Raw genomic sequence first — 23057 nt, 5'->3', positions numbered from 1 at the left:
ACCAGTAATAAAAGGCAATGTATATCCAAACTTCATCAACAAGTTTATAAATAAAGAATTGCAGAAGATATGGGTGTAAACAAAACAACAACAACAAAACCCAACAACAACAACAACAACACACATATATATATTTATATATGAAACTAAGAAAAAACAAAAGGCATGATGGTTGAAAATAAACGAATAAAAAAACACAGGAAAGGGACCACCGTCACACCTTCCTACCCCTAACATCATTAAACTGGCATAACTTATCCTCAAAATATGTTTCTGGGCTCATCGAGCTGTATAATTATTTCCCCACAAAATACTTGGAAAATGTCAACACCACCAAAACCCAAACCCAAATACGCAGACTGGCAGAGTGAGTGAAAGAGAAAGTCAATCTCTGGACAACAATGCAAGGAAAAAGTCTATCTTTGGACAACAATGCAAGGAAAAAGTCTATCTTTGGACAACAATACAAGTAAAATGTTTATCTTAGGACAACAAAATAAAGACATGTCTATCTTTAGACAGTCACAAATTATCATGAGGGTTTTCTTACCACGGAAAAAGTCTATCTCTGAACAACAATACAAGGAAAATGTTTATCTTAGGACAACAAAATAAAGAAATGTCTATCTTTAGACAGTCACAAATTATCATGAGGGTTTTCTTACCAAGGAAAATGTTTATCTTTGGACAACAATGCAAGTAAAATGTTTATCTTAGGACAACAAAATAAAGAAATGTCTATCTTTAGACAGTCACAAATTATCATGAGGGTTTTCTTACCAAGGAAAATGTTTATCTTTGGACAACAATGCAAGTAAAATGTTTATCTTAGGACAACAAAATAAAGAAATGTCTATCTTTAGACAGTCACAAATTATTATGAGGTTTTTTTTATTTTTATTTTTATTTTTTTTTTATTTTTTATCCTTGCATCCTGCTGCCTTATTTTTCACTTGTTGGTGCGTCAGTCTCAGAGCCTGTCAAGCCAGTGCAGGGCTTACTTTCTGAACAAGCCACGCTGAAGGGGGTCACGTGGAAATGATGGCTGGAACACCCTTGGCGCAACAGCCGAGTGGTTAAAAGCGCTGGACTTTCAACCTGTGGGTATTGGGTTCCAATCCCAGTCAGTCACAATGCCTGTCGAATGAGGGTTGACATTTTTCTTTGAAATTCCCAACCCCTACACACATGCAGACCTGCTAGTGTCAGAACCCCCTTCATATGTGTAAACTTTCAGAAGATCGGTCATGCTTGTTAGACAGGGCGCCATAGCCGAATGGTTAAAGCGTTGGACTTTCGATCTGAGGGTCCCGGGTTTGAATCACGGTGACGGCGCCTGGTGGGTAAAGGGTGGAGATTTTTACGATCTCCCAGGTCAACATATGTGCAGACCTGCCAGTGCCTGAACCCCCTTTGTGTGTATATGCAAGCAGAAGATCAAATACGCACGTTAAAGATCCTGTAATCCATGTCAGCGTTCGGTGGGTTATGGAAACAAGAACATACCCAGCATGCACACCCCCGAAAACGGAGTATGGCTGCTTACATGGCGGGGTAAAAACGGTCATACACGTAAAAGCCCACTCGTGTGCATATGAGTGAACGTGGGAGCTGCAGCCCACGAACGCAGAAGAAGAAGAAGAAGAATCAAAACATCATCTGTAACGCTACTGACAAACAAGACTGGCAGATATATCCTGGTATCGATATTCAGTTTTAACCATTTTCTTGTTTTGAAGTTTTCTTTTTCTTTTTTAAATGCATTATTTGTATTTCTTTATATCACAACAGATTCCTCTGTGTGAAATTTGGGCTGCTCTCCCCAGGGAGAGTGCATCGCTACCCTACAGCGCCACCCATTTTTTTGGTATTTTTTCCTGTGTGCAGTCTTATTTGTTTTCCTATCAAAGTGGATTTTTCTACAGAATTTTGCCAGGAACAACCCTTTTGTTGCCGTGGGTTCTTTTACGTGCGCTAAATGCATGCTGCACACGGGACCTCAGTTTATCGTCTCATCCAAATGACTAGCGTCCAGACCACCACTCAAGGGTCTAGTGGAGGGGGAGAAAATATCGGCCGCAGCTGAGCTCTGATTCGAACCAGCGCACTCAAATTCTCTCGCTTCCTAGGCGGGCGCGTTACCCCTAGGCCACAACTCCATATATTAAGCTCTATACTGAATGGTACTGGTTACAGGTTTTATCAAAATTCCAAGACATCCAGACCCTGAAGGGCAAAAAGGAAATTTTCTATCTAAAATTACGTTTAACTCTTTCCATACAAACAGCGAAAGAGACGACGTTAACAGCGTTTCACCCCCAATTACCATCATCAAAATATTGCAAGCGGAAGGCTCTTATACTGAAGACGTGAATGTTGACAAAGAATACCACAATTCTGACGACGGAAACTATAGGTTGGGTCATTCAGACACCCACTGGACATCCGAGGGGTCTGTGTAGAGGAGAAGAGAGGACTGGCCGTACTGAGTGAGTTAAGTAACATACTTACTGTGACCCAACTAGTGCACACTCCGGCAGGGGTCTGACATTCCTGTCCTGTGCAAACTACTATCCGCCTATGCGGAGAAAACGAAAGCAACTACGGCCGATAACCTCCCGGAAGTAGGTAACCTCCCCTTTGTCCCGCTGGCTAGCGCCCTCTTTTTCCGGCAGCCATCATGACTCCTGTTCCTGTGCTCTTCATAGGGCTAAGTTTTTTTTTTTTGTATTTTCTGCCTGTCTGTCGATTCTCTGTCAAATTATGTCTCCAACCAGGTCACATAATTATATATATTTCCCAAGATTTCCCTGCCTTGGAACTGGTTCTCTTATTCCCCCCCCCCCCCCCCAGACTTTTCCAGACTTCTGTGAAGATCCATGACTCTGTATGAACCCCTGATGATACAATACACAACGTAATGCAGGCGAAACTCCACTGATGGAAGAGGATCACTTCCACGCTATCTCATCACCCAAAAAAACAAACACTCATTCATTCTATTCTTCTTGCTCACTTAAACTTTTTCTTTTTGACATAGCTGCCACAGCTTCAAACAATGAAAGATAGCTGTCTACTGCGTGTGCTGTTCCCTTGGTGTAAGTCTTCTGCCACTGTTTAAAAAAACCAAGAAAGTTCAGAAAACAAACATCATTTTCATGATCTGTTTCATCAAATCAATATAACAGTCTTCCAACAAGGCTCATATTTTTGCTTCAGACTCCAAGCAATATCCTCAAGTTTTCACCAAGATATTCACTCTAACAAGTTCCATCTGTCAATCAATAATCCAAAAAATAACCAGCACACTTTGGAGATTCTGGGGGCGTGGGGGTGGGGGCTTGGGGGGGCAGGGAAGAAGGAAGAGGTGTGTGTGAGAAAGTGAGAAAGAAGAGTGCGTCCTCACTCATAACCCGTAAAACACTGTGCCAGCCTCCGTGAAGGTCTTGGTGCAGACGTCACACATGAAGGATTTCTGACCGGAGTACATGAGCGTGTGTGCCTTGAGGAGACTGGCGTGCGGGGAAGTCCTGCTGCACACTTCGCACATGAACGACTTCTGCCCGGCGTGGGTCATCTTGTGTCTCTTCAGACTGCCTGCCAGGGTGAACGTCTTGCTGCACACGTCACACATGAACGGTTTCTCTCCGGTGTGGATCATGCGGTGCTTCTTCAGGTCCCCGGCGTGGGTGAACTTCTTGGTGCACACCTCGCAGGTGAAGGGTTTGTTACCCGTGTGGATCATCTTGTGTCTCTTCAGGTTGCCCTCCTCTGTGAAGGCCTTGCTGCACACATCGCAGATGAAGGGCTTCTGACCTGTGTGGATCATCCTGTGTCGACGCAGGATGCTGGCCATGGTGAAGGTCTTGCTGCAGACCTCGCACATGAACGGCTTCTCCCCGGTGTGGACCATCTTGTGCTTGTTCAGCTCGTCGGCGCGGGTGAACCCCTTGCTGCACACGTCGCAGATGAAGGGTCGGTAGCCGGAGTGGATCATCTTGTGCTTCTTCAGGTTGCTGGCGCGGGTGAAGATCATGCTGCAGACGTCGCACATGAAGGACCTCTCCCCCGTGTGGATCAGCTTGTGAGTCTTGAGGTTCCCCGCGTGCGTGAAGGCCCGGCTGCACACGTCACACACAAAGGACTTGACCCCTGTGTGGATCACCTTGTGCGTCCGCAGGCTGGCAGACTGCGTGAAGCTCTTGCCGCACTCGTCGCACATGAACGGTTTCTGACCCGTGTGGATGATCTTGTGCTTCTTCAGGTCGTCGACGCGGGTGAACGCCTTGCTGCAGATGTCGCACATGAATGGCTTCTGACCTGTGTGGATCAGCTTATGCTTCTTCAGGTTGTTGGCCCGCGTGAACGACTTGCTGCACACGTCGCACACGAAGGATTTGGGGCCGCCGCGGGCTCGCTTTCGTGCCTTGAGGACGGTGGATTGTTTGAAGGTTTTTCTGCCGAAATCCATCTGGGAGGCTCTGCCAGTGGAGGAGGGTGCTGCGGCCTTGTCCCTGGCGGCATGCACGCTCATTCCCGCTGTGTGATGGCTGGCGAATGATCTCTGCGACTTCTGTAACAACAATAACAACACTATACGATGCGGTTCGTGGGGGGGTTTGGGTGTGTGTGTGTGTGTGCAGGAGGGGGTGTGTGGGGGTGGTTGTGTGTGGGGTGGGGGTGTGTGTAGGTGGGTGTGGGGCATGTATGCGTGCGTGTGTGCGTGCGTGCGTGCGTGTGTGTGTGCGTGCATCCATGCGTGTGTGTGTGTGTGTGTGTGTGTTGTGTGTGTGTGTGTGTGTGTGGGGGGTGTGAGTGTGGGGGTGGGTGTGTGGTTGTGTGTGTGTGTGGGGGGGTGAGTGTGGAGGTGAGTGTGTGGTTGTGTGTGTGGGGGTGTGTGTAGGTGGGTGTGGGGGCATGCATGCGTGCACGTGTGTGCGTGCGTGCGTGTGTGCGCGTGCGTGCGTGCGTGCGTGCGTGTGTGTGTGTGTGTGTGTGTGTGTGCGTGTGCCCCCAGAACTCAGTACATTTTGTTTTTTACATTTTCATGATGATGACTAATAATAGGGGTGATACAGCCACTGCTACAGGGGGTCCATTTAGGTTCAGGACTAGGTACTTGACAAGGCTGTACTCTCGTAACGTATCAAACAGGTTGAGAGAAACAGACAAATGCAGTGAGGTTTTGGTTTTTTGGTGTTTTTTTTGCTGCCCCATCATCTGCACTGTTTCAGTGGCATTACTCCCATGCCGCTCATTTAGTTTCCTCCATACACGACCACACCCGTCACAGTTCCAGCGTCGGCAGTCCGCAGGGAACCATCGATGTTAGGTCGCCAGGAGGCCACACACCAAAGGAGACCCTGCACTGCTGCTGAGTCACTTCTGTGGTGTTCAGTGGTGCCTGTACTTAGGACACCACCTACTAAGCCCCCTACTAACGACAATAATGGCTTAGTCGCGGAGTCAGACCGAGTGAGCGTCCCTCCCAGAGTGGAGACCGCCACCACGTCCCTCAAACAACAGCCCCCCATGAATCTGCCGACACTGAAGACATTGACCACCTGCAGTGTTGGTCAGGAAGTTTGAGCAATGCTCCCAAAGACACTTCCATGAAGCAGATGACCCTCAACTATATCAGCATGTGGTCCCAGTCTTCCCATCTGAGCCCTTAGCACACCCAACTCTGGGTGGGGGACCTGCCACTGGCCTGAAAAAATTAATGTAATGTAACTTACATAATGAGCAAAAAGGAAATTTTCTCCCTAAAATTACGTTTAAGTAACATACTTACCGTGACCCACTAGTGCAGACTCCAGCAGGGGTCTGATTCTTGTCCTGTGCAAACTACTACCCGCCTATGCGGAGAAAATACAAGTAGCTACGGCCGATAACCTCCTGAAGTAGGTTACCTCTCCTTTGCATCCCTGACTAGCACCCTCTTTTTCTGGTGGGGGGAAGTTACATTTTCAACAACAAAAATATCAGTTAACTGCTATTGTTGATTGTGTCAGTAAGTCACATAAAAATGCTAAGTTTTGTGTTAAAAAAAAAGAAAGAAAAAGAAAAGAAAAACGTAACGATAATTTTTTTTGGTAAAAATATTTCAATCTATTTTGTTCTCTTCCAAGAGGTGCACTATCATTATGATCAGAATGTACGGAAAGAATTGATCATTTGCTAATTTTGTGCCAAATCAGGTATCATCTGACTTAAGTATTTCCAGAGAAAATGACAATGCTAAAGTTTACCACAGACAGACAGACAGACACACACACACACAACCGAGCACCAGGTTATTACATAGACTCATATTGTTCACACAAGTGAGTCAATTTAAATATATTTGTGCCCTTCCCAGAGATGCACTATCGTTATGATCAGAATGTACAGAAAGAACTGATCATTTGCCAGTTTTGTGCCAAATTGGGTATCATCTAAGTATTTCCAAGGAAAATGAGAATGTTAAAGTTTACCACAAACACACAGACATACACATAAACAGACAGACAGACAGACACACACACAGACAACCGAACACCGGGTTATTACATAGACTCACATTGTTTACACAAGTGAGTTAAAAAAACAAAACAAAAAAACCAAAAAAAACACCAGAGAACATGGGACATTCATCTAGAATTAAAACTACAATGAAATCAATGATGTGAATGATAACATCAATCAATATTCTTTCTCACAGGACGTCACTCATACCACAACACAGACTCACACACATACACACTCGCATGCATACAAAATGGACATAAATGTGTGCATGCGCATCCATGAAAACACATTCACAAAAACAGTTTCAGTTTCAGTAGCTCAAGGAGGCGTCACTGCGTTCGGACAAATCCATATACGCTACACCACATCTGCCAAGCAGATGCCTGACCAGCAGCGTAACCAAACGCGCTTAGTCAGGCCTTGAGAAAAAAAAAGAAAGAAAAAAAAAGGTGAAAAAATAATAGATAAGCTCACATAAATAAATAAATAAATAATAATTATAATATAGAAAAAGGTAGTAGTAATGATAATGATAATAAAATAATAATAATAATAAATAAATAAATAAATAAATAAGACAACAATGATGATAAATAAGCAAATAAATGTAAAACATGAAGACACACATTCACACATACACCCATACATGCATAACAGATATGCACCAAACATGCAGTTTCACAGATATGAAAGCACAGTCAAATACATATAAACGTACATGAGCTCCAACACACACACACACACACCACACACATTACCCTGCACCTCCTCCACCCCACAAAAACAAACACATCAAACCATACAGCTCACAGCTAAGCCATAAAAAGAAAAAGTCAAGCTCTCGTCACTGAGCTTGCACTGAAACTTGCTGTTTGATATAAGGCACAGATATTCATGCGAACATCCACTAAGTCCTAATATGGACCTGTGTGGTCAGCTGGGCTTTAAGCAAGCCAGGAAAAAAAAAAAAAAAAAAAAGACTTGACTCAGAAACTTCATTACTCAAGGATAAAAAAAATTTAGGCATTGCCTACTCTTCGAATCTGTTCCTGTGACAACAACAACAACAACGACGATGATAAAATAAATTTTTAAAAAGGAAAAAAAAAAAAAACAACTCACATTCGCCACAGGCTTGCGGACAGCTGCCAGGTCTCTGCTGTCCGCTTCATCCACGGTTGATCTGTGAGATGACGAAGAGTTTCTCTCCTTCGTCTTCTTCCCTCTTCCGTTTTCCTCCTCCTCCTTTTTCACACCAAAGAAAACCAGCACACTTTCTTTCTATCACTGTCATTAACTCTCTCCATACGAACGGCGAAAGAGACGATGTTAACAGCGTTTCACCCAATTACCATCATCAAAATATTGCAAGCGAAAGGCTCTTATACTGAAGACGTGAATGTTGACAAAGAATACCACAATTCTGACGACGGAAGCTAAAGGTTGGGTCATTCAGACACCCACTGGACATCCGAGGGGTCTGTGTAGAGGAGAAGAGAGGACTGGCCGTACTGAGTGAGTTAACCCAATCTTCTTCTTCTTCTTCTTCTTTGTTCGTGGGCTGCAACTCCCACGTTCACTCGTGAGTGGGCTTTTACGTGTATGACCCTTTTTTTTTTACCCCGCCATGTAGGCAGCCATACTCCGCTTTTCGGGGGTGTGCATGCTGGGTATGTTTTTGTTTCCATAACCCACCGAACGCTGACATGGATTACAGGATCTTTAACGTGCGTATTTGATCTTTTGCTTGCGTATACACACGAAGGGGGTTCAGGCACTAGCAGGTCTGCACATATGTTGACCTGGGAGACTGGAAAAATCTCCATCCTTTACCCTCCAGGCGCCATCACCGAGATTTGAACCCGGGACCCTCAGATTGAAAGTCCAACGCTTTAACCATTCGGCTATTGTGCCCGTCATTAATCCATTCATCCCTAGAGAATTCACAGTCCTCAGCGGGCTTTCTTGCTATGCTGATGGTGGAAAAGCAAAGGAAATATACTGAAATCAACCATTTTTTCCCTCTCCAAATTGACATGTGTGGACACAGCTGGATATACTGTAGAAGTTAGCTCCCTTCGCTTGCAATTTCTGCATTTGTAGAAACACAGAAACCATTTTGTTGAAACAAAATTCAATGGCAGAGCATTGCTCACACACAGGCATGAATGAGTTAAAGAATATCTTTAATGGTGTGAAACTACAAAAAGAATATCTTTAATGGTGTGAAACTACAAAGTACTTGATGCTTTACAATGACACTAGGAGGACTCAAAGATACATGCACAAAAACTGACACAGAAACAGAACATTGCCTGCTATATCCAAAAAATGGATATGCACACACGATCCCTTCTATGATAATAAAATACCCAGGTGCACAAACACAGTTCAAACACATGCATGCGTGCAAACACACACACAGACACACACACATGAATGCTTATATATAATTATAAAATACACAGTACCTGTATTAAAGTATAGATTCAGACCAAATAAAATATAACAGTACACGTATTAAAGTATACAGATTTAGACCAAATACTAACATAGCAACAACGACACATAATTTAAGCAACAAAAAGAATGAATACTCACCCTATCACCTCCATCCATCCAAACCTCACCTTCTTACTTTTATGTTCTGGGGAAACAGTATCTTCACACTTTTCTTTGTTTTTTTTTGTTTTTTTTGCTCTCAGCAATGCTAATTTCATTAAAAAGAAACCTCAATATAAACCTGACACTTTTTTTTTTTTTTTTTATTACTTGGATGTTAAAAAGGTATTTCTATATTATATCTGTGTGTGAGGTGAGGAGGAGGGGGGTTGTATGTATCTGTGTGTGTGCTGTGCTTGTTCGTGTGTGCGTGTGCATTATATATATTTACCTGTTTTGTCAGGTGCCTATACAGCCCCATAAACCCCTCTGCTGCCAGGAAAATAAGATTTAAGTGAAATCTACTTGCCTTTTTTTTTCTTTTTTTTTTCACAAAAAGCGGGTATATATTTTCAAAAAATTCTGTGCTCTTTGTTATTGGAGAAAGACCCATAAAAGTATATATTTTCTGAAAGGTAAATGAATAAAGAATACAAAACACATGATGTTTTCCCATTTTATATATTTTCAGTGGCATGCTGTGTTTTGAAATCAGTGTTTTGTTTTTTGTCACATTTTCAACTTGTTCATTACAAACATTAGTCAGGTAATTTGCACTAAAATATCATATTTTCTGGCCAAATGGATAATACCTGCACACACAAATTATACTAGAACAACCACAATAAAAAAAAAACGAAAAAAGAGACAGATACACAATGCATTGTGACTTCTCCAAGTGATAATATGGATGTGGGGCCACGCCCCCTCGGTCTCCACCCCCCCCCCCCTCCTCTTCACCCCTCTCACACACGGTCACTTCATCCAGTTATCATCAGATTACTTTGGCTGAGTGCCAAGAAAATCGCTCACGCTGTGTCCTGCTAAAAATTTGGTCACTTTCTGTTGTCTGCTACAGCTGTAAAGTCAGCATCACTCACTGACAGTCATATCTTGGCCAGTCTCTTCATTGCTCCCTTTATTTTCTATCAAATCGTCCTACAAAAGTTCATCACTGTCTTCTCCAAATTTATACTTCAATTCTTTCTGAGCATCAGCTAAAGAAAGCAATCTTGGTTGATTCCGTGCAACCATGATCACATATCTTCAGCACGGGGTCCGACACTTTGCTGAGTGAGCGAGGAGAGGAGCTAGGCAAACACTGTGACAGTAATCCAACCAAAACGTTCAAATAAAGGACTGCCTCATGACACAGATGGGGTTTCTAGCTATGAACAGAATTTAGAAAGATTCCCCAAGCTAAAGCTACCAGTATGTTTGTCAATGAACTCAATGCAAACCAGGGAAAAGTCAGAATATTTCGATGACGAGTTACCCCGTCATTGTGGCAGCGAAGCGTACCTGCTTGCAATGATGAGTTATCTCGTCATATAGGCAGCCTAGGGGTTAAGAAAACAGGCACTACATATAAATTCACATTATTATCATTATGTATTATCGTACTCACTTCCACCCTCTCACTGTTGCCATCCTCTGGTAGGGGCAGGTAACGACCGTCCACTCCCCGCTCTCGCTTTACAGCATGGTTGTGGCGAGACTCATGCAGGTATTTCTGCACACAGTGTCACAACCTCCACCAATCAACTGTCAGCATTGTCTGACTCTACCAATCAGTTGTCAGCATTGTCTGACTCTATCAATCAACTGTCAGCATTGTCTGTCTCCAGTGATCAACTGTCAGCATTTTCTGACTCAACCAATCAACTGTCAGCATTGTCTGACTCTACCAATCAGTTGTCAGCATTGTCTGACTCTATCAATCAACTGTCAGCATTGTCTGTCTCCAGTGATCAACTGTCAGCATTTTCTGACTCTACCAATCAACTGTCAGCATTGTCTGACTCCACCAATCAACTGTCATAATTGTCTGACTCTACCAATCAGTTGTCAGCATTGTCTGACTCCACCAATCAACTGTCAGCATTGTCGGACTCCACCAATCAACTGTCAGCGTTGTCTGACTCTACCAATCAACTGTCAGCATTGTCTGACTCTACCAATCAACTGTCAGCATTGTCTGACTCCACCAATCAACTGTCAGCATTGTCTGACTCCACCAATCAACTGTCAGCATTGTCTGACTCCACCAATCACCTGTCAGCATTGTCTGACTCTACCAATCAACTGTCAGCACTGTCTGACTCCACCAATCAACTGTCAGCATTGTCTGACTCCACCAATCAACTGGGACCATTGCCTGCAGCCTGTCTGACTCTAGAACAATAGCAGTAATAATATAATAGTACATTTATATAGTGCTTTCAACCCTCTCGAAGTGCTCACTTAACAAAACAAAGTCAGACAAAAAGCATGTAAGAACATGCCCTCACTCTCAAGACACACAGAGGCGTGCACACACACACACACACACACAAGCATGAACAAACGCATAGGAGAAACTGCTGTGGATCCACGGAATACATATATGGAATGGAGGGCCTAGTTACATAAAGACTGCTTAAAAAGGATGTTTTTAAAATTAGTTTAAAATGATGCGAGTGAGGGACCGTGACTGACTGAAAAAGGGCAGCTAATTCCAGGTCTGCACAGCTGAAGAACTCGAAGTTCTCTTGTCCTGTTTCTCTCTGAAGAATCTGAGCAAAGGAGCGGAGAGACCTTCAAAGGACATATCTGCTCAAGTGGATAAAAAAAACCCACCTTACCTCCACGGTCCTCCCAAATTTCTACTTGCCCTCCCGATGTGATGATGGAGTCTCCCCGTCAGACCGACGGATGAGTAGGCAGGCAGGCTTATCTGTCAGTGTGTGTCCTCATATGGGAGAAGAGGCTGATTCTAGATGCACAGCACTTCCCACAGGTATTGCAAGGGAAAACATCTCCAGAAGTTAAGACTTGCTTCCTTCGCTCACGCTTCTCCTTAATGGCCAGCGTTCTCTTGTTTTCAAACATCTTAATGCCACTAGAGCACAGCATCCTCCAGCGAGAGCGGCCAAGGGCATCAGTTTCCCAGGAAGCAATGTCTATGTCACAGGCTTTGAAGTTTTTCTTCAAGGTGTCCTTGGAGAGCTTGCAATGTCTTCCAAGTTTGCAGTGGCCTTCCTTCAGCTGGCCATACAAGAGCATCTTCGGGATCCTGCTGTCTGTCATACGGACAATGTGTCCTGTCCAGCGTAGCTGGCACTGGATCAGCAGGCTTTTGATGCTGGGCAGGCTGCTCCTCCCGATGTAAAGAGACAGTTGAGCAATGACAACTATGCTGACATGACTTATTCACTGGGAAAGAGGATGGAATTGTTATGTAACGAACAGTTTCACATTAACATATATTTTATTCATAGAACAGTCAGCATACACTATCAGTGAAAAGAATGCGATCGGTCTGCACTGAAACTGGACGCTCAGTCACCCTTTCACTAACACAGCCAGCAACTGATTACCCCAGCAGATGGATAGAGCATTTTCAGTTGTCTTCCAGAAGGTTTAGTTATCCTGGACAACTGGGCAGGTGATGCTTTGTGCCCTTTCACATATGAGAGCACGCACATGCGTGCACACACACACACACATGCTGGAAACAAACATTTTGTTAGAGGTGCAAAATTCCAAAAAATTTTCAGTGGCGCCTGTCAGGTCTTGTAAAAAAAACAAAACAACAACAAACAAAAAACAGTTTCATGGAAATAACCAGCCCTTCACAGCTTTTGTTGTTGCTTTTTTCAATGACAACTGGCCTGATTTAAAATAAAGGCTGCACACACACACACACATACACTCTCTAACATAGGTATACACATACTTACTCTCTTTCTCTCTCTCTCTCTCTCACACACACACACACATAAACACACAAACATGCACACACACATCACACACAATGATCAGAAACTGTACCGGCCTCTCTGCTGAAATCTTCCCACTTTCTGTCAACCTTTTCCTGGCCTCACGTCTTTTCAGAATGCGGTGGTACTGTCTGGCATTGACGTACACGGGCTTCTCATCACGTGTGGCCGTCTCTCTGAAGATGGGCAGGTAACGCTGACCAGCAAGGGTGGAGGAGGACGGGGAGGGCTGGAGTGTTGTGGGGGGCCCCTCGGGAAGGGGAGCAATCGCCAGTTCTCTGTAGGCGTTTGTTGGTCCATGTACTCGCTGCTGTCACACACACACACACACACACACACACACACACACAACATTTCATTATTTGTAAAACAGGCAAAAGTCCCCCAAAAAGCGTAAACCTGACAAGATGGCGTGGAGAGCCTTGGCCAAAGGAATGGTTCAGCACTTATGGCTTTTAGAGGCGTTTGATTGGCTAAGAGCAGACCGGGCAAGACGGGTCGTCTTTTCACTGTTAGCCACGCGAAATTTTGCCAAGCAGAGCAAACCGATAGGCCTAGTGTGCATCAGTTTGACATGGTACAGTATATGACACCAAACATTGACTTTGACATCACACAGCTGGAGACGAATCAGACTCACCGCCATTTGATCTCATCTGATCTGATCAACATCGAAAGCAATGATTTAAGGAGACAACTAGCACTAATACAACACTCTCTGCTCTCCCTCAACTGGGACGGCTCTGATTATAGTCAAAACATACGTCGTTCCATTCCGCCATCAGGACTGTGATTTTATATCCATTGCGTCAAGGGCTCAATGAAGGAATACGGGGCCTTTCCTAAGGACACAACACCATGCTAAAACTGGGCCTGGAACCCTGATCACTGGTGATCGCTGGATCAGAAGTCCGACACCCAACCGATTCTGCCACAGCGTCTCTTGGCTTAACTCTTTCCGGACAAAGGAATGCTCACTCACGCATTCCTACACAAAACGTATTCGGATTCGGACGAAAGAATGGAATAGCATTCTCCGAAAGTAAAATTCCATCATGCGCTGTACACATGATTTTGTGATTAGCCAAGCAGAGTGCGCTATTCTGGTTCACTCCACAATCGAATGGTATGACTGGTCAGCCTGGGATGTGTGGCCTGTCTCGCACACACGCTGACAAAGTCACTGACCGGTCGTCTGCTCGCGTGCCAGCCTGTTAGCAAAGGATGTTGTAAAGCGAACAAGGCAGTGACGGCAACGTTTTAGGGTTGCCAAAGTACTTGAAATGCTACAAACTGAAGGGTTGGACATTGAAGAGGTGGATGATGACGAAGAAGAAAGCGAATTTAATGCAGAAAGCGAGCATGGGTATGGTGATTCGGGGTGAAAAATTGGCAGTATTTTCTACATATGGCAAAACTGTAAAAATAAGATGAGAAATTTGATTTTTTTTTATATGTAATAGCTCAACACGTAATAAACCAGTTCTGAAAGTTTCATTTTCTTACACAGTATTTTGTATTTTTTGTAATTTTTTTCCAAACTCTTACAAATGGGCCGTCTGTGGGGAAAAGCAAGGGAGAAAACTTGTCGTCCCGAGTGAGTTAAACAAATTTCATTTGTTCAAGGTCAATACAATGCAGCAATCAACACTAAGACAATGAGCACAACAAGCAGAAGCTTAAGTTAAATGCGTACTCTTGCACTAGTACATGGCTGTGACAAATAAACAGTAGCAATACTAATGGAACTGAGCTGATATGGAAAAAAAACCCATTAAGAATGGAACTGAAAGGGAAAAACCCCATTAAAAACACTAATGGAATTGAAAGGGAAAGAGTAAAAAACCTGAATGGGAAAAAGGAAATTTTCTATCTAAAATTACGTTTAAATAACATACTTACCGTGACCCAACTAGTGCAGACTCCGGCAGGGGTCTGACATTCCTGTCCTGTGCAAACTACTATCCGCCTATGCAGAGAAAACGAAAGCAACTACGGCCGATAACCTCCCGGAAGTAGGTAACCCTAGCGCCCTCTTTTTCTGGCAGCCATCTTGACTCCTGTTCCTGTGCTCTCCATACGGCTAAGTTTTTTTTTCGTATTTTCTGTCTGTCTGTTGATTCTCTGGCATTCTTGTTTTTTGTCAGATTATGTCTCCAACAAAAACAGACAAACAAATGCACACACACACACACACAAACAACAAAAAACAACAACAAACAATAATAAACTAGAAAATGAAGAAGGCTGTAGCCTTTTACGACATCATTCTCCCATCATGCTGCGCACACACACACACACACACACATGATGACTGAGTCTCCTGTCGGACCGACGGATGAGTAGGCTTATCTCAATATCTGTCGGTGTGTGTCCTCATATGGGAGAAGAGGCTGATTCTGGATGCGCAGCACTTCCCACAGGTGTTGCAAGGGAAAACGTCTCCAGAAGCTGAGCCCTGCTTCCTTTGCTCACGTTTCTCCTTAATGGCCAGTGTTCTCTTGTTTTCAAACGTCTTTATGCCACTAGAGCACAGCATCCTCCAGCGAAAGCGGTAAAGGGCATCAGTTCCTGGGAAACTGATGCACACACACACACACACACACACACACAAACACACGAACCCCCCCACCCCTTCCGAACACACACATGCCACACGTAAACAGGGAGAGATGGCCTCACACCTGACTTACCGCTTCTTCCCTTTTTCTGGCAGGCAAGTCCTGATGGGGGAAACTAGAGTGAGGCTGAGCGAGCTCTCCCTCGTCGTCCTCACCCGCTGAACTGCTGTCCCCTTCTTCCTTGGTCTCCATGTGCTCCTCGTTGCCTCCCCTGCTGGACGTCTGCTCACAACGCGCGCAGGAGACCGACAGAGGGGTTCCGCAAGTCTTGCAGGTTGTGGTGCCCATAGGGAAAACCGCCGATGTGTCCTCGTAACTTCGGACAGAAAACAGAGGAATGAGTAACTTCAGTAACTGAGTGAGGTTGTTTTTGTTGTTGTTGTTGTTTTTAAACAAAATTTTCATACTTGATACTTGATTCTTGCGGTGTAGAAGGCCTAACAGGCCTGTTCACCGTTCCAGGAAAAAGAAAATACTACACATTAGACTGTGTGTGGCATGCGTGGCACAGAGCAGTAGTAGCATTCTGGGTCGTAGAGAGTGGGTACACTCCTCCAGCGTGCATCCAGCCTGTTATCATTATTATTTTTCAAATATATTTGATTTCAAAATTGTTTGAATATGTGGCTGAAATTCATTATCTATCAGCAGTTTCAGGTTTACATTAACCAGTTTTGTTGGGTCATCAAGGCATTTTACTAGTTTAGTGAGATCACATGTAATAATCAAAAAAAATATTTAAAAAAAAGCATCAGCAAAACCAACACCAAAAAAACCACCCTCCGCCAAATAAACAAAACAAAAGAGGTATTATTCTGTTCCTCTCAGTAAGCGACCTGTCAAGAAGTCTCGAAAAAGCAACAACCAGAATTGCAATGAATAAAATTAATAAACAAACGGGGTTAGTTAACAAGCTAGTAAGTAATAAAGGAAATTTTCTATCTAAAATTACGTTTAAATAACATACTTACCGTGACCCAACTAGTGCAGACTCTGGCAGGGGTCTGACATTCCTGTCCTGTGCAAACTACTATCCGCCTATGCGGAGAAAACGAAAGCAACTACGGCCGATAACCTCCCGGAAGTAGGTAACCTCCCTTTTGTCCCGTTAGCTAGCGCCCTCTTTTTCCGGCAGCCATCATGACTCCTGTTCCTGTGCTCTTCATACGGCTAAGTTTTTTTTCATATTTTCTGCCTGTCTGACACGCCAGTATTCATTCACAAATCTTATCAGCTCTCATTATCACACATAGGCAGCAGCGGACATTGAATGGCCATTGCGTAAAGTTATGACAGTATCTACTGCTCCCTGCTCCCATAACTCTCAAAGGTCGTAGGGGCACTGCATGGTGAAAAGCCACACCGCAAGCCTTGTATTGTTGTAATGAAGTTCATCTCAAGGTAGTGTACTGCTGCTGCAGCTTGAGCGAAACTACTTCCAGTCCACTCGGTGGCGTCTGTCCGTTTTTTGTTTTTTTTGTCTTCCCTGGAATAGTCCTCTGGATGACGGGTGCCATAGCCGAATGGTTAAAGCGTTGGACTTTCAATCTGAGGGTCCTGGGTTCGAATCACGGTGACGGCACCTGGTGGGTAAAGGGTGGAGATTTTTACGATCTCCCAGGTCAACATATATGCAGACCTGCTAGTGCCTGAACCCCCTTCGTGTGTATATGCAAGCAGAAGATCAAATACGCACGTTAAAGATCCTGTAATCCATGTCAGCGTTCGGTGGGTTATGGAAACAATAACATACCCAGCATCCACATCCCCAAAAGCGGAGTATGGCTGCCTACATGGCGGGGTAAAAACGGTCATACACGTAAAAAGCCCACTCGCGTATATACGAGTGAACGTGGGAGTTGAAGCCCACGAACGCAGAAGAAGAAGAAGTCCCCTGGAGGACGGTCCTTGGGGAGTCCATGTGCCCTGGTGAAGTGGCCATACCACTACAGCTTCCCCTCTCTTCTTCACACATGTTACATCACTCTTGTGCGCGATCAATTGCAAGGGATATCGAGGAGTTGTGTGCGTATGCATGAGTCCTGTCGTGTGTGTGTGTGTGTGTGTGTGTGTGTGTGTGTGTGTGTGTGTGTGTGTGTGTGCCCTTATTACCTCTAAGGCTTTTTGTTGCGTTACAACAGCTTGTAACATTCTTTTCTGTTCCTGCAAGTGATGCATAAATTGAGATGTGTCACTGGTTGGATGTATATAATAAAGCATGGCTGAGCTGAAAAGAGACAACAGACTTACCTTGGCATGCTTTGTTACCTAATGAACAGTAATGTTTCCAGTTTGGGTTGATTCCTAATCAGCAAACTCCCAACAACTTTTTTTTTTCCACACACATGCAGAGCACAGAGTAACAGACACAAACAAACATAACTACACACACACAAACACACACGTGTATGCACACCCCATGAACCCCACCGCCACAAACAGAGGTTCTGCATATTCAATACTTTATCTGAAGATAGAGAACTGTTTCACATTGGACAACAAATCCATTTTTACAGCTGAGCTCACTGCCATACTGATGGCCTTCAATTTCGGTTCCGAATTAATATTACACAAGACCTTTTTTAGCAATCTTTTTTGTCTTCATTTGAACTTTTCAGTCAATGCTTCAGGCAACATAATCATTAAAATTTCAGACAAGATCTGAAATAACCGAAATCAGCCACTTTATCAGTACTTCATGTTTGCTAGGCACCACAATCACTTTCTGCTGGATACCATCTCATTCTTCATTCTATTATAATGATAAGGTCGACACAGCAGCCAAACAAGGACGATGGAGCAAAAAGCTGTTCAGTATAAGTTCGCTCTGTCCTTTCAAGCATACTATAGTTTGGTAGAATTATATGATTGTAAACATAATTTGCAAAGAAAAACAATCCACATGAACAAAAACATAGCATCCCTTATGTGCAGAATAAAAACAAATGCTTTTAAAGTTCGGGTTTAAATTAAACCTGAATATACTGATCATCTGCATCTCCATCAAAAGAACTGTCGCTAGATAAGATCTACAGATCTATCCTACACCTCAAACCTTTTCAACCTACTCCCTCCCATTCCTCCCTTTTTTTCCCATCTACTTTAATATAACTCTTAGTGAAAGGGCAGAAAATTTACAAACAACACATGTGCACACACAAGACACACGCCACCACCCCCACACTACTGACTATTTCAGAAGGAAACAGGCAATCTCCTCATCCTCATGCAGACCCTTCCGGGCTCCCACGTCTTTCCAGTGATTGTAGGCTGGGGAGTTGGCGAAGGAGGACAAAAATTCTTTCTCTTTCTTCATGTCCCTATTGGGCAGCTCCAGAGACCCAAACACTGCAGAAGAGGATGGTCCTGGCTCCAGCATCTTTCTCAAGATCTGCCCTCACTGGCTGCTAAAACAAGAACAAGACAGATGCAAAACAGAGGTGGAAATAGTCATAGTGGTATTACTATTAAAGTAAGGACAAAACAAGCTGCAAAACTTTTTAACTGTCCCTTCTTTGTTTCACAAAAGTTATAACTTGGTCACGGTTTCACATTTAATTTGCCAAAGGTCTTACTTGTCAAATCTTCTGAAAAAAAATATATATATAAGTATTCTCAGACAACTGAAGAATCATTCAGTTGATTTTTGTATAATCTATAGATGGTGCTTGTTTTAGCTGAGGTAACAGTTCATTCTACAAATGTTATAAGTAATTCTGTTACTGAAACAATACTTCCTTGTGCAAGCTAGTATCTGAATGCTGGACAAAAATAAGGTGATAATAATAGAATAAACAAACAAATGCTAATATTCAAACAAAATACTGGAAAGCTGTCGATGCTTGTGAAAAATAAGAGAACAACAGTCTGATTGTCTAAAAAAAGCAAAGGTAAAGAAGAATCAACATCATCAGAATGGTATCATTACAAACTAGGAAATTTTCAAAGTTAACATTAATAACAATCAGTAAACAAAAAGAACAAAAGAAAAATCAATCTGTGAGGATGAATCACATCCAGCTTTTGGGATTTTCGAGATGCTCCCCTCTGGTCAACGGTACAGAAATATATGGACGAAAACCAATCGCTTTACCAATAGCTTTTTCCCCAAAGCAGTCAATGCCCTGTCTCTCGAACAAATCCAGTATGATAAATAGAATTGTACAATCAACAACCATCTACCTGAAGATCTAGTCATCAGCCCCATCCAAATGAAATATGTGGCTTCTGTTCAAATGTGTGCTGGTGAGAGAGAGAGAGAGAGAGAGAGAGAGAGAGAGAGAGAGAGTGTGTGTGTGTGTGTGTGTGTGTGTGCGTGAGGGTGTGTGTGTGTGCATATGTGTGTGTGTGTGTGTGTGTGTGTACGCACGCACTAGTTTCTGTATCGATATATATCATATGCACATGTGTGTATCATAATTTCTACTGTATCTTGTGTTTGTGTATGATTTTAGATTTATGTTCGTACCTTGTTATGTACTATCCCCCACACCCCCTCCCAATATTCTTTGTGACCCCGGTACACTTGGTAATAAGGACATATTATTCTATTCTATTTCTATTCAATTTTTCACCTGTTGCCCAGTGATAATTGATGCGTTAAACTTTTAATTAAAGTGAAAACCTGTTAACCTGGTCTGAAGCCGACAACAAACTACATTTTGCGTATTTGTGGGCGCGTTGCATTGGATATTTTTGTGCGGTGCTCTGTGAATTTTTCGTTAGTTTACACCTGACATCGTGTGATACATGTTACTGTCACAACAGTACCTATAACATTTTTCTTGAATCTGTCAATAATTGCAACTGTACAGCTACCTTGACATTAAAGTACATTGCAGTCTGTGTCAAGATAAATGCATTCAAACCCTCTGTGCCAGATGAAAAAAACCCATCAACACTCACAAAAAGTAAGTACCGGAAAAACAGAGAAATCGGAAGAATCTGCGATAATATCGAGGTGGACAAACACAACTCACCGTCTTGTCAACACGGCTGTCTTTTAAGAGGAATTGTACACAAGAAAGAAAATACTGGGCTGCTTTAATTTATCTGCTCACCTTGCTCAGAACGAATGACAGATTGCGTGAATGAAACGAATGAATAATTAATGAATGACTGGATGGAACAACAGATGATAAACTTCGGGGAAACTCAATGGAGAGAGAGAGAGAGAGAGAGAGAGAGAGAGAGAGAGAGAGAGAGAGAGTTTTGTTTGGTATGATTTTGGCTGATGGATGTTTATGTGCACTTCTGTTGCAGACGCCATGATTGACCCGAATGAGAAATGAAAGAGGTTTGTTTCACAAAATGAATAAAAAGTATTTTATTTTAGTTTAGAATCGAATGCAAAATCAGGTAAATTCTGTCATGGGGGTATCATGAGGTGGCGAATTGCAATTATTCTATTTTCTTTTTGATTTTGTAATATTGCACAAAGACGTCTGAAGCGTGTTTCGGAATGAATGAAGCAGAATTCTTTTGAGATCTGTCCCAAATGAACCGACGTGAATGGATAGGGCGGTAACTGCGGCATGCGGGGGCAAAGCATTCAAAAAGTTTCTGGGGGTAGCAACGTGTTAAAACGAAAACAGCACTGCCTACCGTGATATCTTGACTGTAAAGCGCACGATTGCCAGATGGTTAAGAGGAAGAGTTTCAATCTCGTTCTGGGTTCGATCTGCACGTGTACGTTTTCCCGATTTCCCAAGTTTCCCGATTTTCCAGCATCATGTGTTGTGTGCATTATACAACCAACACCAGATTTGCTGTTCGGCGTGTTGCTGTATTTTCATAGACATAACGTATTGTAATCCACCGAACGCAGACACTGAATTTCACTTTCTAACATAGTATATTAACTATAATATCGAATTTAGAAAAGAAAAAAAAGAAGGGTGAAACGAACGTAGAAAATATGTAAAAACTAAATATGTCACCATACTTTTTGTACACATAGTCATAAGTCATTAAAATTTCTGGCATTCTACACATTACACACACACACATACACACACACACACACACACACACACATACACAATTCACACACACACACACACGTGTGTAAACACAGGTCATTCATGTGCCTTGCCCACTTACCTCACACTCACTCACAGATGATATCAACAAGGTTAAGTGACCCTCTTGGCACACAATGCTGGGAGGGGAGGGAGTACTGGCAGATTTTTGCCAGTGTGATCTTCGAAAGCTATGCTGGTTCAGTGATTCATGCAACATACGAAATTCTCCCACCCCTTTTATCAATCTCACCCTCCCTCCCTGCCGGAATAAGGGGATGAGCTGTCTTTGACTAATTTGAGGTCAACTCTGTCCCTCCACCCTTTTCAGTCTGCCTATCGTGCTGACCACAGCACTGAAACCACTCTCCTTCGCATCCTGAACAATCTACTGCTAGTGTCCGACTCAGGAAAAATTTCCTCAATTGGTTCAAATCTTATCTCACTGATTGATTCCAGTCTGTCATCATCGATAATTTCCAGTCTGAACCTGTTAAAATCAAACACAGAGTCCCACAGGGATCTGTTTTATGCCCAGTTCTCTTCACACTGTACACTGCTCCTCTCGCTGAAATTATCAACCACCACAATGTTAGTCATCATTCCTGTGCTGATGACACTCAACTTCAGAAGAGTGATACCCCTGAAAAATTGTCCTTGCTCTTGCAAGAAACATCTGAATGCTACCTGGACATTCAAAATTGGATGACTCAAAATAAGTTACAATTGAACGCATACAAAACCAAAGCAATGATCATAGGAACTAAACAAAAACTCTCTTCCATCACAACTGACAAAATCAAACTTGGCAGTACATCCAGAACTCTGTTGCCTGACATCCTCAGAGAGAAAAGAGCTGAGCACATCACTCCTCTTCTGCAGTATTCCCATTGGCTCCCTGTCTCACACAGAATAAAGTATAAGATCAACACTCTCTGTTATAAATGTATTCACAAATCTGCCCTTTCCTATCTTTGTAGCTGCCTTCATCTCTACACTCCATCTCACTCTCTACGATCGGCTTCGGATCGGCTCTGTTTTTGGATACCCACATTCAAACACTCCACTGTTGGACGCACTTCTTTCTCTCTCTCTGGACCTTGCATTTGGAATGAACTTTCTTTTGCTTCATCAGGTCTCTGCACTCAGCTCTTTCAAATCTGTCCTTAAAACCCACCTCTTCACTAGATGGTCTCCTTTCCCTGCCTCATCCTTGTCGTCAGTTTCTTCAGTTTTAGAGTTATGCATGGGTGTGAATGACTGGTGTGGAAGCTTTAAAATTTGTCTCTGCACAAGATTCAGAGCTATATAAATACTATTATTATTATTATTAACTCTGGTCAGCACAGACTGACAGAGCTATTTTTGGCATCCTGTTTTGTCTGTCTCCTTTTATTGCAACTTATAGTTCTACAGCTTCCACTATCCTCTTTGCTAATCATCACTCTCACTTTCATCCTTATCAAGCAAACCGTCTTGACACC

General features: G+C 43.1%; 1 protein-coding gene across 5 annotated transcripts; it reads right to left on the bottom strand.

The window, feature by feature from the left end:
* Positions 1-24: 24 nt before the first annotated feature.
* On the bottom strand, positions 25-20552 carry LOC143278157 (uncharacterized). Of its 5 annotated transcripts, none has more exons than XM_076583202.1 (7): positions 20459-20552; positions 18745-18960; positions 15626-15869; positions 12985-13242; positions 10580-10684; positions 7633-7755; positions 25-4573 (listed from the first exon to the last, which is right to left on the bottom strand). In XM_076583202.1, exons 2-7 carry the CDS (start codon positions 18930-18932, stop codon positions 3407-3409), a joined length of 2085 nt encoding a protein of 694 aa, XP_076439317.1. In that variant the 5' UTR covers positions 18933-18960; positions 20459-20552; the 3' UTR covers positions 25-3406. The 5 variants fall into 5 exon arrangements, with proteins under 5 accessions (XP_076439317.1, XP_076439321.1, XP_076439320.1 ...); XM_076583206.1 differs by having other exon boundaries at positions 12985-13239; XM_076583205.1 differs by having other exon boundaries at positions 18745-18957; positions 20472-20547.
* Between the last annotated feature and the right edge of the window lie 2505 nt (positions 20553-23057).

Source organism: Babylonia areolata, chromosome 35 (genome assembly GCF_041734735.1).
Source record: "Babylonia areolata isolate BAREFJ2019XMU chromosome 35, ASM4173473v1, whole genome shotgun sequence".
Lineage (NCBI taxonomy): Eukaryota > Metazoa > Mollusca > Gastropoda > Neogastropoda > Buccinidae > Babylonia > Babylonia areolata.
The sequence above is the reverse complement of the archived record's forward strand: the minus strand, read 5'-3'. Positions and strand labels throughout refer to the sequence as shown.